The following is a 15,937-nucleotide window of genomic DNA, read 5'->3' as shown; positions in this document are numbered from 1 at the left end:
ACCACGGGCTGTAAAAAATATATTTCAGTGTTGCCACTTTTGATCGCCCTTTTTTCTCAGAAAACAATGTACAATGTGGACGCCTACTTTCTAAACTTTCTTCTGGACATTTGCAATGATTCCAAACGCAGCCGGGACAACAGGTTCAGACAGCTGCATCTCATCCTCAGTTGCTTATGGCAATATGCAGAAGTGAGTGTTTACTTTTTGAGTCAGTTGACAATCCTGCTTGAAAATTTGTACATTCATTGTCTGCGTTAGCAACTGACTACAGGCATTGTCTCGCATCTTATTAGGTTTCCTGTCACTGTAGTTTGGTCATAAGATATGATGTCTCATGCATGCATTGCATACCATGACAATTTCTATTCATGCAAATTTGAAATTGTTTTTAATGACTCAATTGTGGCACTTTTGTACTGCATTTCTTGCATTGCTAATTTGTATTCAAAGCAACGATTTGAAGTTCTGGCTTTTCGTGACATATGAATCTTAACATATTTTCTGTAAAAGAATAGAATTCTTTAACAATAGCATGTTCAGCTTATTCAAGTAATTGCAGTAACATTGTTTAATGATAATATCTTTCACACTTTCATGTTTTTTTTCTCAGGCCAGTTGCAACATGTTTGGTGTTGTGTTTACAGTGCACCTCATTTTCGTCATTTTTCATTTGGTAGTAACGTCTATTTAAAATTCAATATTTTTCTTCAGGCTCGTGAGGCCAGGGATTGCACCAATCACCTCTTCGGCTGCGCCCTGAGAAAATATCGATCCGCCCCTGTCCATGTGGATTTTGTGGTCCAGTTGCAATGCCTGACCTTCATGCTTGGAATTTTCAAGCACCCACAGACTCGGCGAAACCTCACCATGCATTGCTCATATCCTCTTTTTTACGTTTTTTCTTCGTTTAATTGATGTACATAACATCTCAGCCAGCAAATCAATCACTTTTTACATTGATTCAACAAGTGATTGATTTTCTGGCTGGAATTAAGGATTCTCAGCATATTTGGTTAAGATTTTTATGCTCTTTGTCAGTTGTTAGGTAAGATTAGACACTTTGTCAGCGTCATAACATCTTAGACAAACACACACCCTTTCAAGTGCTTCTTTAACTAGACTTCACATTTGACAGGCAGGCAGAGATTCCAGCCTTGTTTTATATCAAGCAGGTATCCAAGCACAGGGAAGCTGGCCTTAGCAGGCTGATTCCTATGGTGTGGGCAGAGGTATGTGCTTCTGATGTCAAGTTTACATTTTAAATTTTTCATCTTTATTTGTAAAATTTATTTTGGTGTCCATTTCTAATTTGTTAAGTTTTGCGTTTATGATTCAGAAATATGTTTGTGTTTTTCGTAGTTTTTTTTAAACTTTGATTCTAAAATGATAACTTTTTTCTGTTAAAGGATAAAGACCCAAAAGCAACTTATGAAAAAGGCTACGAAAAGTTGAAAGAAAAAATGGACGGTAAGTCGTTTGGTTGACGGGACCCTTTTGTAGAAACTAAACTGAATTATAACGTGTATTTACCATGTACCATAAGGTATCACATTGTATCCACGTTTATTTGCATCTGTGACCAACGATCCTTTCTGAGTTAGGAATGGTCAAAAACCTCACCAATTCTGCTTGGTGATTATGAAAGGCGAAACTTTGTCAAATTCCTGCAAAATATAATTGCTTCAACCACCACACGCGCATTGTGAACAGTTGCCATGTTTTCTTCCAGTAATCAAGCAGCTCCAAAGAGAAATCATGGAACTAATGGCCCTGGATGGCAATTCTCACGTGAGTAGCATGGGTTACTGGTTTGAGGCGTATCTGTTCAGTGCTCAGACTGTATGCAATCAGCCGTTAGACACCAAAATCGTCATTTTTACATTGATCCAACGTCTGCAAACGTGGCAATAATTTTGACTATTTTCAACCATTTGTTTGCATTGTTTACATCTTAACCGTTTTTAAACCCATACGATTTAGAAATTAGTGGCACAGCATGTGGAAATGTTCAGTTATGCTTCAGAATGACGTCATAGTATTGTTTACTTCATTTTTGTTTGCAGGGTTTCTCCATCAGCGAGGCCTTCGTCAAATACTTTCGAAAGTATCTAGAACATGTGGTGTCCACAACCCGAGTAATGCTTTGGAATTGTTTCTTTACGTTTGTTTTATCAATTGAAGAATTGTTTTTATAACTGTATGGTCGACTTATTTCTGTTCACCTCGTATTTTCGTGGTCGTTGATAATGATTAATTACGACTGGATCCCAGCCAGCAAAATCCTCATTTTTACAGTGATTCAACGTCTGCAGACGTTGAATCAATGTAAAAATGACGGATTTTTCTAGTTGTGATCTTGTTTAAGTTGGCACTGATTTGACCATCATATATTCTCCTGTCTGCAGACCTAGTGCTTTCCCAATGAAATGTCACAGTTCGATGTCAAAAAAATAGTTGGTAGTAAGAAAACATTTTTGCTAAATTCACTTCCTAAGCCAACCATACGCACTCCGCCTGAGCTGCAATCTTGCTTTTCTAGACGGAAAATCATCATTGTGTTCGCTCAAAATTTCTCAGCCAGAAAATTTATTCTCTTGTTGCGTTCTCTTTTCAACGTCTGCAGACGTTAAATCGACATAAAACGACAGATTTGCTGGTTGGGTTCTTTGATTGGACGCGTGTGATTTATCTCTCCAGGTGCACCAGTGTTCGTAACAATAAGAAAAAAAAAAAAAATCAGAGAGTGTCACGATAATCAGATAGTAAAAAGCATCGTGACTAAATTGATGAAAACAAGGTGCAATGTTTCCATCAATTTAGTCACGATGCTTTTTACTATTTCCTTGTTTTTTGTTGCACTACTTTTTATCGTTTTGGATCATTGGTGAATTCAATGGAAGATTTTTAATGAAACGTTCAATGACGAAATTTTGTTTTTAAATTTATAAAAACACTTTTCTCTTTAGCCCGAACACACAATGGTGTGCCACCCCATCGTGCTGCACTCTTTCATGCAACGCTTGGTTGACGTCATACGCAAGCTTTGGGACCAGTTTGCTCCAACGAAACCAAATTACGTCAAAGCGTCAGGTTTGTGCACTGTGGCTACGCGCAACCGTCCAGACAGCAAAGTCCGTCACTTTAACGTCCACAGACGTTAAATCAATGTAAAAATGACGGATTTGGCTGTTTGTGCGAAAGTGTTGTTACGCTGATTTTATTACGTCAATGTTGGTTGCTCAATTACAAATTGTTTTGTACTTTGAGTTGATTTCACGATACTGGGACTGGAATGTCTTGAGCTATTGATTTTATGCGTTTGGTTTATCAGATCAACTAGTAGGTGCATGGCCAAGTGATGAGAACTCTGGCTCGCCGCTCAAAAGGGGGCCGGTTCAATAACGCTCAAAAGCACGCTTTGGTAGGACACTCAAAGGCATTTCTGAAGGTGGACACAAACATTGGCTTCCTTGCCTTCCCGTTCGTTTGATCTAAACCTTCAACCACCGGGCGTAAGCCTGGATACGACAACGAAAAATCAGATCAACTGTAGTCTCCAGTAACTTCATTAACAAAGGGCCACACCATTTAGGTTCAGGCCTTGTTAATTGCGCTTTTGTCAAACAACTACATTTCAATTGTAGCACGGTATCTTTCAGTCGTTCATTGGCACATATGCAATGTGTGGTATGTCTCACGTCATAGCTGGTTCTATCATTTTCATCATCATAGCTAGTACTATCATTGACGAAAAACAAAATTTGACTTTCCAGAGGGCTACATTCCCATCGACGTCTTCTACAATGAAGTGATCGACTACTTCGACCTGCAGAGAGTTGGTGGTTTAAAGTCTCATCTTTTCAACGAGCATAAAGGTGCGACACTATTCTGTATCCACGATATCGTACTCTGATTATTGTATTTTTATGCGTTGGTCAAAAGCTTGTCAGTTTACTACTGAACTCTAACTTACACTTATCAACCAACTCGTTTGTTTTCTTCCGCTTTTGCGCTGATGCAAAGCTTGACTGAATTCACTGATATTTTCACACAACCTAATCATCAGGAAGGCTCGATTTGCTCAGCTTATAAGCATCGCCGTTATTTTTGAAACTGAGATTGAAAGTGTGAAAAGAGTAAATACTTTTTTTTCCATTTGCTATCGAGGAAACAGGCATATAACCTCATTCCCTAATGATTACATGAATCAATATCTTTTTTTTTGGTGCTTGGAATGTTAGATCTATCTTTGGGTATATTTGGGGCACTGATTCCAAAAATGTGATCAGTTTTGTGAAAAAGTTTTGGGGAAAAAATGATTGCATTTTCGAAATCAGTGGCCCAGGTATACCCGAAAATAGGTCTATCGTTGCAGGCACCAAATTATGTGCTGACCGGTGTTGTTTATCACTGGTTTCTTGAAATGCCACCTTTCTTCAACTATAAACTGCTCTGTTTCAGCTCACTGCATTAACACTGTAGCTTGTTTTCTCCTGCTCATACCAGTGCATGACTCAGAAATCATGTCATTAACTCGAAGTGCGCATCTGCATTTTTCAGCTGAACATTTTCCTTGATAAGCGATTCCTTTTTTCTTACACTTTTCTATGTTCTATCAATTTTTTTGCTTAAATGTGATCGGTTATTTTCAGACGAGCTGGCCAAGGAAGGAGTCTCCGTCATAAGAGGAAGAAGCAATCGGAGAGCAACAACAGGAGATGACAGCCCGTGGAGTGAAAACAACGCCATACTCTCATTGTTTGAAGAAGACGCCGCTGGACCTTCTTTGTCCAGTCTAACGAGGGCTGATGAAGGCATGACACTAATAACATAGAATGCTGACATTACAGTAGAGTTCGTCTAATTCGTCAGTTCGCCTAAGTCGTCACATTTTTCAAAACCTCTTAAGGTGACGAATTTTCAAATTGTGTTGTATTACCATTCTTGCTTCTTTGTGCAGCTGTGTTTGTAAAGATTAAAGATTCGGATTCAATATTACATTTTTAAAAAATTTAATTTTTATTCAAAGTTTTTAATTTAAAGTTTTAAAGTCTAACTTTTCATCTCTTGCATCCACAGACACCGATTATGATTCATACAATCCAGTACTCCGTTTGGCTCGAGCACTTCTGAACCAGAGTAATAAGATGTCAGGAAGGGATCGGAGCATCACTGTGAGCAGAAAGCGATCTTCCAGTGGAGAAACTGAGGAAGATCGTCTTCCGACAAAGACGCCTCTTCTCGAATTGACAGATGGATGCCTCCTCCTTTATTCAAATGTCATCTACCAGCACATGGATAAGGTTGGGTTTCATTAATTAATAAATATTTATCCTACTCCTAGGACAGAGAAAACTTTTTATGCGTATAATATGTGAGTATATATGACACCGTTTCCTTGGCAGATATGTGTTACTCGCAGAGCTTCACAAGCCAGACATTGTCGGTGCAGTCGAGTACATTCTTACATCAATCCCATTTCGTCAATGCCAAGCAGAAAGGAAATTGATTGTCATTTTTATAATATCTGTAGTGTAACCCGAACTTACCCTTTCCGACTCAAGATACAAACGTCTATCCACAAAGCCAACAAAATGGTGGCAATGCTGATACCGTCATATACTTGCAAAGGTTTTGACACATGCCCATTAGGGCAGGTCGATTTTATACTTATTTTGGAATATTAAAGTGAATAATGTACCGGTAGTTAGATTTAGCTGAAAAACTCACTTCTGTGAAATATCAGCCATACCGGATGAGAAACGGCTTGCGGAAATTGATTTGAATTTTTTTCGACTTTTGAAAGAAAATTGCATTACCGCTAGATGGCGCAAAACCAACTTCGAAAATGGCTGCTTATTTTTCGTTTAAACTGCTTTGACTCAATCTTTCGGGAACTCAAAATGAAAACTTTTATGTTCAGGCGTACTCTTCGAAGTAGAAAATTAATAAAAATGAAACAAATATTCAGTACACGCGAACTACAGTCAGGGATGATATCCCTGACTACAGTAGGGGAGAGTGGGGTTAGTTGGAAGGCGGGGTTAGTTGAAAAATTATAATTTTTTTAAATCTCGATGACTTTTTTAAATATTTACTGCCACCATGTCATGTAGTTTATAAAAACACATAATCCATGTTAGTTTCGATTTGTTGAGTCAAGTTATGCCTGTTTGGCAGACAATTTTGTATTTTCTTACTTTCGAAGTAAAATTTTTGCGTTTTAAGAAACATTTTTTGCGTCGATTATAGTCGCTCCTCACAAGCTCTAAAGTCTAAACGGAAAAAAGGAAATTTTACGGTGCTGTATTCGCAGGCCGGCACTCTTTGCTTGTCCTAAAATAAAACATGATGGCATTAAAAAAAAGTAACTTACGGTAATAATAAATCTGTGATACAAATCAAATGTTACTGGCCTAAATTATAAACATTCAAACATCAGGGATTTATGGCAAACAAAGGTAAAATAGTTTCGGTATATAAATTTTTAGGTTACTTATACTCTTTGTGCACTGAGCTTATTAAATAACATCAATATGATGCACGTGTTGATTTTTTCATTGTGGTACCAATTCATATGTATCACTTTCAATCGACTAAATAAACCGTGCATACCTTGTCTGACGCCGAACTTGACGTGCTTGAGCTACTTATCCATTCGGGTAATTCTGATGGTCCAGGTATGTCGCCTTCCTCCTCGTAGAAGTCATGGGGAAGTTTTTGTAGCCGTTTTTCATTATTTTGTGCTTTTGAAACTGCTGATCGATCAACCAATAGGCTAACATTTGAGATACCTTTAGGATCAATTTTTAGCGTTTGATCCATCAGATAAGCTCTTTCTTCCAATGGAATTTTGGCATTTGCAGAGAATACAAAGAGAATGTGCTCTTTCTTGCAATCCAAGAGCTTGCAGTTGACTCGAGTATCCTTGCATGCCACAACTTCCAGCGAACAAATACATGCCCAGTTTATATTCTTAACCAATTTCAATAAATCTTAATTTTTCTGTTGATGGCTTTGTCAGAAATCAAACGTAGGCGAGGATTTAGCTTAGCCTACTGCCAGCCAGATACTAATTAAATCCTCGCTGATGTGCAAAACAATACCCCAAATATTTCTTTTAATTTTAGCATTATTAAGGTGGTAATAATATTGAATTAGTTGTTTATAAGTGCTAGGTTCCGTTTTGGCAAGCTCGCAAGGGCCTCCATGATGCTGTTCACTTTGTCGTGTTAAACGCGGATTTTCTTTTGGCATGTTTCAATAAGAGTTTGTAAGCAAGAAAGTTTATCACATACTAGCTGAAATTAAATAAGATTTAAAAAAAATTTATTTAGATCAACTAATTCACTGGCTTGTCAAATCATTGCTCAAAACGATCTATTATATTCATAAAAAGCACATTTCCAATGCTGTAATGATAAGCTGATTAGGCTACTCAATCTAATGGATAGCCTAAGTAGAAAGAGACGCGTCAGGCTTATAACAAGCACTAGGCCTACAGTCTATCACTGAATTAAGTGCTTAATTTCAATTCGAGCTAAACAACAAGTTTTTCACTGTTCAGGTCTCCTATTCTTATAAAATTCCGCTAACTGACTGTGATTAGGTAGGCCTACATCATCTATAAAGTATGGAGAAAGTCATCGCGCGTTTGCGGCTGTTATGACGACTTCCACTAACGGCGCTACATATTCGCGCTTTTCAAAAAAAACGCGGGGAGCAACTTTTAAGAATTTAATCGTATTTCCGCAAGCGATCGTTGCACTTTACTTATTTTTTTTACTTGCGAAAGATGTTTTTCACTTATTGGCAACTACCGGTACTTTATTCCATATCAAATTTTAAAATCGACCTGCCCTAATGCCCATTGCCCAACTACAGAGGTTGATATTAGAAGTTGTTAGCTCTTAACGGTAGTCATCGATTAGTCCACAGTATTTTACTTTTAAAATGAAGGAATGTGTTCTGCACTTGGCAAAATTTTTTTGAATGATTTACAACGTCATATCTTCAATGACGATCTGCAATTGTATGTCATCGATGACGTCATGGAAATATTTACAGATCCATTCGACTAGGACGAAAATAGTTGAATATGCGACTGCACTGAACGAAATCGAATTGAAGCTGAAGAAATGCTTCGGTTCTCAGGTTAGTGGTGACGAAAGAGTTCTAGTTTAAACCTGAGCTTTGAGGTTTTGATGACTATGATTAGTCATGTATCGAATCGTTAATTTGTAGATAAATACTGCAATACCAAGAAGTAAACAGTCTGTGTTGAAGGAACTTTTTTGTTCCAACGATGAAGTTCGGTCTTTTTTGTCTTGTGCTTGCTGCAGTGCTAATATTATTTTTTATTGAACCAGCTGGATGAAGTCCGAACCAGTTTGAACCAGTCTCATGCGGTGCTCCTCCGTCACATGACAGAGCTATGCCACTCAATTGCCTGGTTGAAGGCGTCTGTCTATGCTCCTGTGAGTTCACGGCCAAGTTGTTTGATCTCAGTTGATTTAGTTTGTTACTGAGTTTGACCAAGTTGCTTAGTCGATTAGCAGCAGCGAATATTCACAATACAGTAACTTTTTTAATTTTTTAAACTGTGGTAACTTGGTCTACGTCTCCTTTCTCAGTTACGTGGAGTTCGCACATTGGAGAGAGGGTCTGGTCTGAGATGTGGATAGTTTTACTTTCAAACACAATTTTGAAAATGCTCTTTTACATGTTGCACTTTGCAATTATCATGTATAAGTCGCACCCGACTTTGTGAGTGAACATTTGGTACAAAATTCTCGGTTTTATACTCGAATAAATAGGAAAACACTGAAATTGAAGCTTTATTCCAAAATTTTCATTTCTAAACCTTTGTTGGGCGCAGGAAGCACAAGACAATCTCTGGTGGATGCTGCAGGTAGCCATACGCACCACTCACAAAGCTTGGGAGAAAGGAACTCTCTTTACATTCATGCCTGAATTTTACCTCACTGCTGCTTCTAGGTACAGTAGGTCGCTTGTATTGAATGTGGGGCTGAGTGGATTTTGCTGTTTTTCAAGGAGCAGTTTTTGCTGAGATTTTCTTTTAATGTTATGAGATTTTTATGGAGTGTTTGTTAATTTACAAATAAACTGACAAATTGCTATAGTGATGGGCATTCAACAAACAATGGTAGCAATTTTTTGTTTAATCAAAATTGATCTCAAATGACCATTGACCATGATCGACCATGACCATGATTTTTTGTTTATTCAAAATTGGTCTCAAATGACCATTGACCATGATCGCAAGTGCCCATATCAAAGCAGGCACTGGCGTATCCTCATTATCAAATACATTTAAATTGTTTCAGGTTATACAAATGCTTGCGCGAGTACTTCTCCCCTTCTCAACCGTTCGAGAACCTTCCAGATTTGCAACCAACCCTAATGCAGTTTATTCACTTCCTCAGTATATTTCACTGCAACACAACTATAGTCAATAATGGTGAGAATCTGGTTCCGTATCATTGGATTTCAGATTCTTTTCTATGAAAGTGTTTTTATTTGTAGATAAGTTTAGTCGGTCTGATATTTCAAGACCGTAATGTTTTTACATCATAAACGTGCCGCGTTTGGTGTGAGACGACTTAGCAACATACTACCACGTACAATCGTACATGTTCTACAATAAAAAGCGCTTGATATACTTTCTAGCGTTCCGATGGATTTTTTACTGAATTCTTGCGAGCTGTCATTCGATATATGTTCTTGTAAAAGGCGTCGTAACCTGGATACTTGTAAGGCGATATATCACTTAGTAGGTAAACTGCAGGTTTTATCGGACAAAATCATTGAAGAGGTAGTTCGGTACCACTGTGGTTGAAGATGTGCCCAGTGGAATTTCGGTCGGCGATTTGCCTCAGCACTGGCGCTATTTTATCATAGTAACATGCTCCAACTCGCACAAAGTGATGAATTACATCAATCGTGTATTGATCGTGTTGTTTTGCTTACTCATACGCCATCTGGCGGATATAATTCAAAAAGTTTTTTACCAGACATAAAGACGATGCTAGCTAACACAATCACCACTTTCATCACATATCCTATGCAATTGAAAGCCATTGAAGCGATGCCTGAAGAGAAGTAATTATGTTCTGTTTACTTTAATATGGACACGATTATGACAATTGATATCAAGTAGATATAGTTTTTTTTATATTGATTCAACGTATGTAAACATCGAATCAATGTGAAAAGAAAATCTGGTTTATTAGATAAGTAAGTTTTCGGTATCTTGTATTGCGTTGTTTTGACGTCCGCTACAGGATTATTTCAGAGTTTATAATGCCGTAAATACGGTATGTTCAATATATAAACAGTTTTCAAAGCATAAAAACAAAGCGCTTCTTAAATGCTGTGTATCTTTTGTGTCAATCGACTTCATCAGACACAGCAGGACTACCAATGCTTTATTGGTTGAAACTTGTCAAAATTTTCTTTTTCACATTATTGTAAACAAAAACTGAAAGAAAAATATTGTGGTACGAAAGCATTATCTTCATTCCAGATAGCAAAATTGTCATTTTTACATTGATTCAACGTCTGCCGACGATGAATCAATGTAAAAATGACGGATTTCGCTGTATGGGATTGTAACCTCAGTTGTTGTCATGCTTAGTTTGCATACCTTTGTACGGAACCTGTTGTACGCTTATGACCAAGACAAGCCCTGGACGAGTGTTGGCCACAGACTACTTGCCACCTTATGGAGGGTAAGTACCGCTTTGGTCATTCTTATTTATAGCATTTGATTTTTTCTTGCTGATTTTTGTTTTTGTTTTTTCTTGCTGATTTTTTTTTAACAACCGATTATGTTGTACTCTGATGTGTCTTGATACGCCGAGACTGTCTGTCTAGTAAATCGTTGAAACGCATACTTGCAATAAACCTAGGTTTATATAAAAACAAATAAATTATCATTCCCGCAATACGGGGAACAAGAGACGTTAAATCGCATAGCTTGGTAGAATCTGTTTGACGCTGAACTTTAGTCATTTTCTTGGCTTGCAAAAAGGTCATATCAACTATGAATTAAGTTTGTTCATTCAAGACACGGTCATGGAAGATCTGATCCAACTGAAAAATTCTAACATTTTTAACAAGATTAAAAAATTTGAATTTTTGAAAAGTTCCAATAGGATTTTCAATCAGAAAGTTAAAAGCATGTTTTGTGACTTTTGCGGACTTGCTAGAAACACTGTTATCATCCATGTCAAGTTAACAGCTTGTCGCAATCACGTTGGACCGAGAAAGAAATTTGAATCATTTGTCGTAGCTTAGGATTAGCATGTCTGTTCATATACGATCACCCGTTCCATATTCAAAGTAAACCGTTTAATCTTTAATGCCTTGCAGGGCAGTGGATTTGCAATGCGATATGACCACCCTCCTTATGTGGCCAAAGTGAAAACCTTGTTGAACAGAGAACACGGTGAGTGGCTAATTTGCCGATTAACTTTTCATCATGATTTCCAAAGTTGGCTTTGAACAGACAAGTTGGATTTGCTGACGTGGTGACGTCACCAGCGCATTTGATTGGACCACTCTCCATGTCAGGCGTCAAACACGTGACATTGCATGCTGGCTCCAGTAGAACAGAGATCGGCTGTTCTAACCGGTAAAGGGCTGATGAGAAGTTCCAGAAAGTCTACAATGAGTAGCTTCAACAAAGGTTTAGAAAAAAAAAAACAGAGAGAGACTGTTCACCAGGCATTTGGTAATAAAATTAATTTGCGTTCTTCTGGTGACTATTTACTAGGTTACCTCGTGATGTTAAAGATGATAACTAGCTTTTTTTTTCCGACGTTTCGTCAGTCAGCACGACTGACTTTATCAAGGTGGCTAAAACAGGTTAACACAACCTGTTCAGCAACGATGGCACAACACAAAAACATACTGATAAAATGAGTAAAGTAAAGCAGAAAGAATCAGAATTAAAACACGCAACAAGATACCTAGAGGTTCAAACCTGAAAAGCTTTCTGTCTTGTCTGATGTCTTTTCAACGTTTCTTGACAGTGGCCCAATAGATAGATAAATTTACGCTGCGGGAAGTAGCCTACTGGTTTTAGGCATTCACTGCATTTAGTTTAACCTCTAGGTATCTTGTTGCGTGTTTTAATTCTGATTCTTGCTGCTTTACTTTACTCATTTTATCAGTATGTTTTTGTGTTGTGCCATCGTTGCTGAACAGGTTGTATTAACCTGTTTTAGCCACCTTGATAAAGTCAGTCGTGCTGACTGACGAAACGTCGGAAAAAAAAGCTAGTTATCATCTTTAACATCACGAGGTAACCTAGTAAATAGTCACCAGAAGAACGCAAAAAAAGGTTTAGAAGTTCTAAAATGTATGCATAAACAACCAATAAACAATGCAAACAGAATAAAATCTTAGCACTTTGTGCGGAAAGCCGTGTCTAGTGTCTAGTCCAGCGCGCCACACTTTTTCGCGCATAAATTTTGTCATCAGACATCCAGGATTTTTTTCATTTGCTTTAGATCCTTACGTACCGGCAAAGTTGCTTTCGTATGTGCACAATCTCCTACTCAAGGAAAGTGTTCTAGCCGGCAAGTTCGTCTACAGCATTCTGGAGCATTTGAACTGGAGTTTCTCTGAGTTCATCGGCCAACTTCAAGAGGTAAGTGCTGTAGAACTGCAGATGAAAACTAATAAGTTGATGATTTCACACAATGCTGGATAACAACCATGTGAACCATCTTTTCAAAACCTTGTGAACCGCTTTTTTTGAAGCACCTCATCTTCTGAGCCACCATCCAAGCTACGCCATCAAGACTTACCCTTGTATCATGTACTTTTAAGTTCTTTTTGGTAAAAATTGTGTAGTTATTTTTTGCAAGCTTTGCTTGGGCATCGACTTTTAGTAATGTTGATATTATTTCAACGTAATCTTTTAAATTTATAACGTTCTATTGTCAAAAATCTTTTCTTTTAGGTTGACCAGCAGAACTCAAGAGGCTTGAACAGCGCCAGCGGTTTGCTTGCGTCGCTTGACGCACAGGCGTTACGACAGTTGCGTATCGTGGACATGCTGTTCGAACTGTCGGTATCATTAATGCGTGTCCTTGAACTGACCGTTGCCGTGGCACCTGACGTTTTCTTAGACTGGTCCAACAACGACACGTCAGATACTCTTGTTGTTGGCCTGGTGCAGGTAAAACTTTACTTCGGCTTGTGTCAGCTCATCATCTTCTGTCATATCATCTTCATCTCTTGCCTCTCTATTCTCTTCCCGGTGTACTCGGCAAATATCGACACCTTGAGGCATTGCAGGATAGTTCCTCGTTTCCAAAATTCCCAGAGGATGACGTAGAAGAAGCGTGGTTATCTTGTTTCAACGTAGCCACTTCGGGATGGGGAGTTTTTCTTGTTGCAAAGTTGGATTATCGTTTGGACTACACCCCTTTGTTACCACGATTGCGTGGTTGTTGATTGTACATACCGATGCCTTGCGTTTGTTGCATAATTTTATTTATTAAGCACGCTTGATGGCACGTTGCAACTGTTGTTTATTGTCTTAGTTTCTGTACCAAGAACGACAATCTTTCCTTTGCACCAACTTTCTTACTATGAATATGAAAGAATTTTAACTATCGAAAAAAAGTAAAGTAAAAGTTTTCAAAGCATCTCATTATATTTTTCAGTGCCTGAATCAGATACTGAACAGAGTCACGATGAAGGACAATCTCTTTAACAAAATTGTTTCGGGAAAACGGCCAGGTGAGTAAAGCAACGAATTTGTTCGTTTGTTCATTTGTCGTTATCGAAACAGCATTTTTTAGCAAATCATTCTCCTAAACACCTCGTTGAAATAGTTCAACTTGTTCCAGGTCTGAGCAGCTTGCAGCACTACCCACTGATGACTGCCGCATCCGGGATACTGCTACGATTGGTCCAGCAGAGTAACTCCGTTTGGTGAGTCGGTTCTTTCACGGCTTCTCAGGAAGTTTACTATTCTTGGGTTCATTTTATGTATTCCAATAAAAATTAATCAATTTGTTGTTGGCCAATGCCAATTGCTAGCTGTTCCAGTGAGAACTCAGCCTTGCACTGATGGATCTTTCCTTTCTACATCAATTCATTTTGTTATCGTTTTATGAAGTTTAATGTGATGCACTCATGTTTGTATGTACATTGTACAACCTTTGTGAGATTAATGCTCCAACGATGATTTTCAAAATCTGTTACCAATCAATAACAGAGGTGCCCTTGTTAAATAACAATCGTAAGCGCCATCCCAAATAGCAAAATCCGTCATTTTTGCATTGATTCAACGTCTGCAGACGTTAAATCAATGTAGAAATGATGGATTTATATTTGCCTTACTGTATGGTTCATTCCTTTGATCCAAATTAGCTAACCACTTAGCGCACTATATCAACATTAATCGGCCTTTCAATGCTACCCTCTGTGCCGAGGTTAGTTATTAAGCCTTGCCACAGTTTTTTGTCTGCTGCCAGTCTCTTATATGTGCATTCATGGATGTTTGGTGTCCATAATTTGGAATTCTCTCACCATTTGATTTTTTGTCTTCCCTTGATCATCCTTTCAGCACGAGCGATTTTTGACATGAAATGCACAAAACCAAACAATGCCCGCAGTTATCACGTTAAAAAATCTGTTTTCATCAATTCTTCTTGGAGCATTTTGAAATGTTCAAATTGCAGCACACCAAGCAGCGGATAGAGTAGATCTTCTAAAGTTTATGAACGAATCTACATCAATGGTGATGTATTTTTTTATGTTTTAGTGCTTAACAGCACTACTTTGGCTGCTCTAAGCCAGCGGTTCCCAAACTTGAGCCCGAACACCAGTTTCAGTTGGTCCACAAAAGAAAGCTCTTGATAATTTTTTAGTGATTTTGATTCGATGTTCAGTGTTGTCATATGTGGCTAGTATACAATTTTAAAATTGCATGCAGGTATCCACAACGGCGCCAAGACAATTGTTATTACGTATCAAGGGAGTTTAGTTCCCAATGATGTGGTTGTGTTGTAAGCTTGTATCAGTCTTTCTATAGGCTAGCTAAGAAGTAGCTGCGAGCCATTTGAAGTAATAGGAACTGCTAAAGGTGTTTCAAGCTGCATAGGCCAATGATGAGAACCCTGGTTCGACTTTCGAAAGGGCGCCGGTTCGACACCGTCCAAGAGCATGTGGCTATGTCTTGGGCAAGACACTTATAGGCATGCCGTCGATTGCGGAGTGGCGCCCTTTCGAGTATAGCCCTTGATTTCTCATGATTATGAATACGCTGGTCTTCAGAGAAATACCTACGGCCCTTCTTAAGGCCACGACCTGCTGAACTGCACTCAAAGGTGTTTCTGCTGCTTGTTTTTGGGTTTATTTTTTAGCTTGTTTTGTAGATGTTTTGGTAGCTTGTTATTATCCCGGTAAATTATGCCACCGGTCAACGACTGGGCTTAGCTAAGTTATTACATTAAGTTATATTTTATATTCATATTTTGTGGCCCGGAGTCAGAGATGTGTGTGCAATCTGTGTGTGTGGCTATTATCATGTTCATAACCTTGGGCAAATAATAAATATATTTTGTAACATTGTGATAATGTAGTAATGGAAGAATACACATGTTGAACCCAATACTGTACTACATCGAGTGGATAGAAAACACTGCCAAATTTGAAATTAGCCAAAAATTTTCCCTAAATGGACCCTATTAAAGGATCCTAAGCATTGCCTTTAAGCGCCTTCTTTAAGAACGCTTGGTGACCAGTTCACTGCTTGTTGATAGTGGTGTACCAACAAACGCTTGGTTGGAACATTGATTATATGAAGTAGATATTACCTCCGGAACATCTCCAAAATATTGCCTCCGGTGCATCACTAATTTGTAGTACTTCCTGTCACTTGTAATACTAC

At 38.2% G+C, this 15,937-nt stretch overlaps 1 protein-coding gene across 1 annotated transcript in view; it reads left to right on the top strand.

Moving 5' to 3' along the window:
• The window catches only part of LOC145781800 (E3 ubiquitin-protein ligase RNF123-like), a 44,257-nt gene that overhangs the window by 10,643 nt on the left and 17,677 nt on the right, over positions 1 to 15,937 (top strand). The window contains exons 11-31 of the mRNA XM_082593470.1: positions 61 to 192; positions 715 to 881; positions 1,130 to 1,232; positions 1,410 to 1,470; positions 1,733 to 1,791; positions 2,067 to 2,138; positions 2,970 to 3,093; positions 3,777 to 3,878; positions 4,656 to 4,817; positions 5,083 to 5,306; positions 8,071 to 8,157; positions 8,373 to 8,480; positions 8,882 to 9,000; positions 9,351 to 9,484; positions 10,038 to 10,125; positions 10,661 to 10,754; positions 11,398 to 11,473; positions 12,540 to 12,679; positions 12,995 to 13,213; positions 13,704 to 13,779; positions 13,890 to 13,974. Coding sequence (XP_082449596.1) covers positions 61 to 192; positions 715 to 881; positions 1,130 to 1,232; positions 1,410 to 1,470; positions 1,733 to 1,791; positions 2,067 to 2,138; positions 2,970 to 3,093; positions 3,777 to 3,878; positions 4,656 to 4,817; positions 5,083 to 5,306; positions 8,071 to 8,157; positions 8,373 to 8,480; positions 8,882 to 9,000; positions 9,351 to 9,484; positions 10,038 to 10,125; positions 10,661 to 10,754; positions 11,398 to 11,473; positions 12,540 to 12,679; positions 12,995 to 13,213; positions 13,704 to 13,779; positions 13,890 to 13,974 — 2,432 coding nt within the window. The remainder of the gene's footprint in view (positions 1 to 60; positions 193 to 714; positions 882 to 1,129; positions 1,233 to 1,409; positions 1,471 to 1,732; positions 1,792 to 2,066; positions 2,139 to 2,969; positions 3,094 to 3,776; positions 3,879 to 4,655; positions 4,818 to 5,082; positions 5,307 to 8,070; positions 8,158 to 8,372; positions 8,481 to 8,881; positions 9,001 to 9,350; positions 9,485 to 10,037; positions 10,126 to 10,660; positions 10,755 to 11,397; positions 11,474 to 12,539; positions 12,680 to 12,994; positions 13,214 to 13,703; positions 13,780 to 13,889; positions 13,975 to 15,937) is intronic.

Source organism: Aplidium turbinatum, chromosome 13 (genome assembly GCF_918807975.1).
Source record: "Aplidium turbinatum chromosome 13, kaAplTurb1.1, whole genome shotgun sequence".
Taxonomy (NCBI): Eukaryota; Metazoa; Chordata; class Ascidiacea; order Aplousobranchia; family Polyclinidae; genus Aplidium; species Aplidium turbinatum.
The sequence above is the reverse complement of the archived record's forward strand: the minus strand, read 5'-3'. Positions and strand labels throughout refer to the sequence as shown.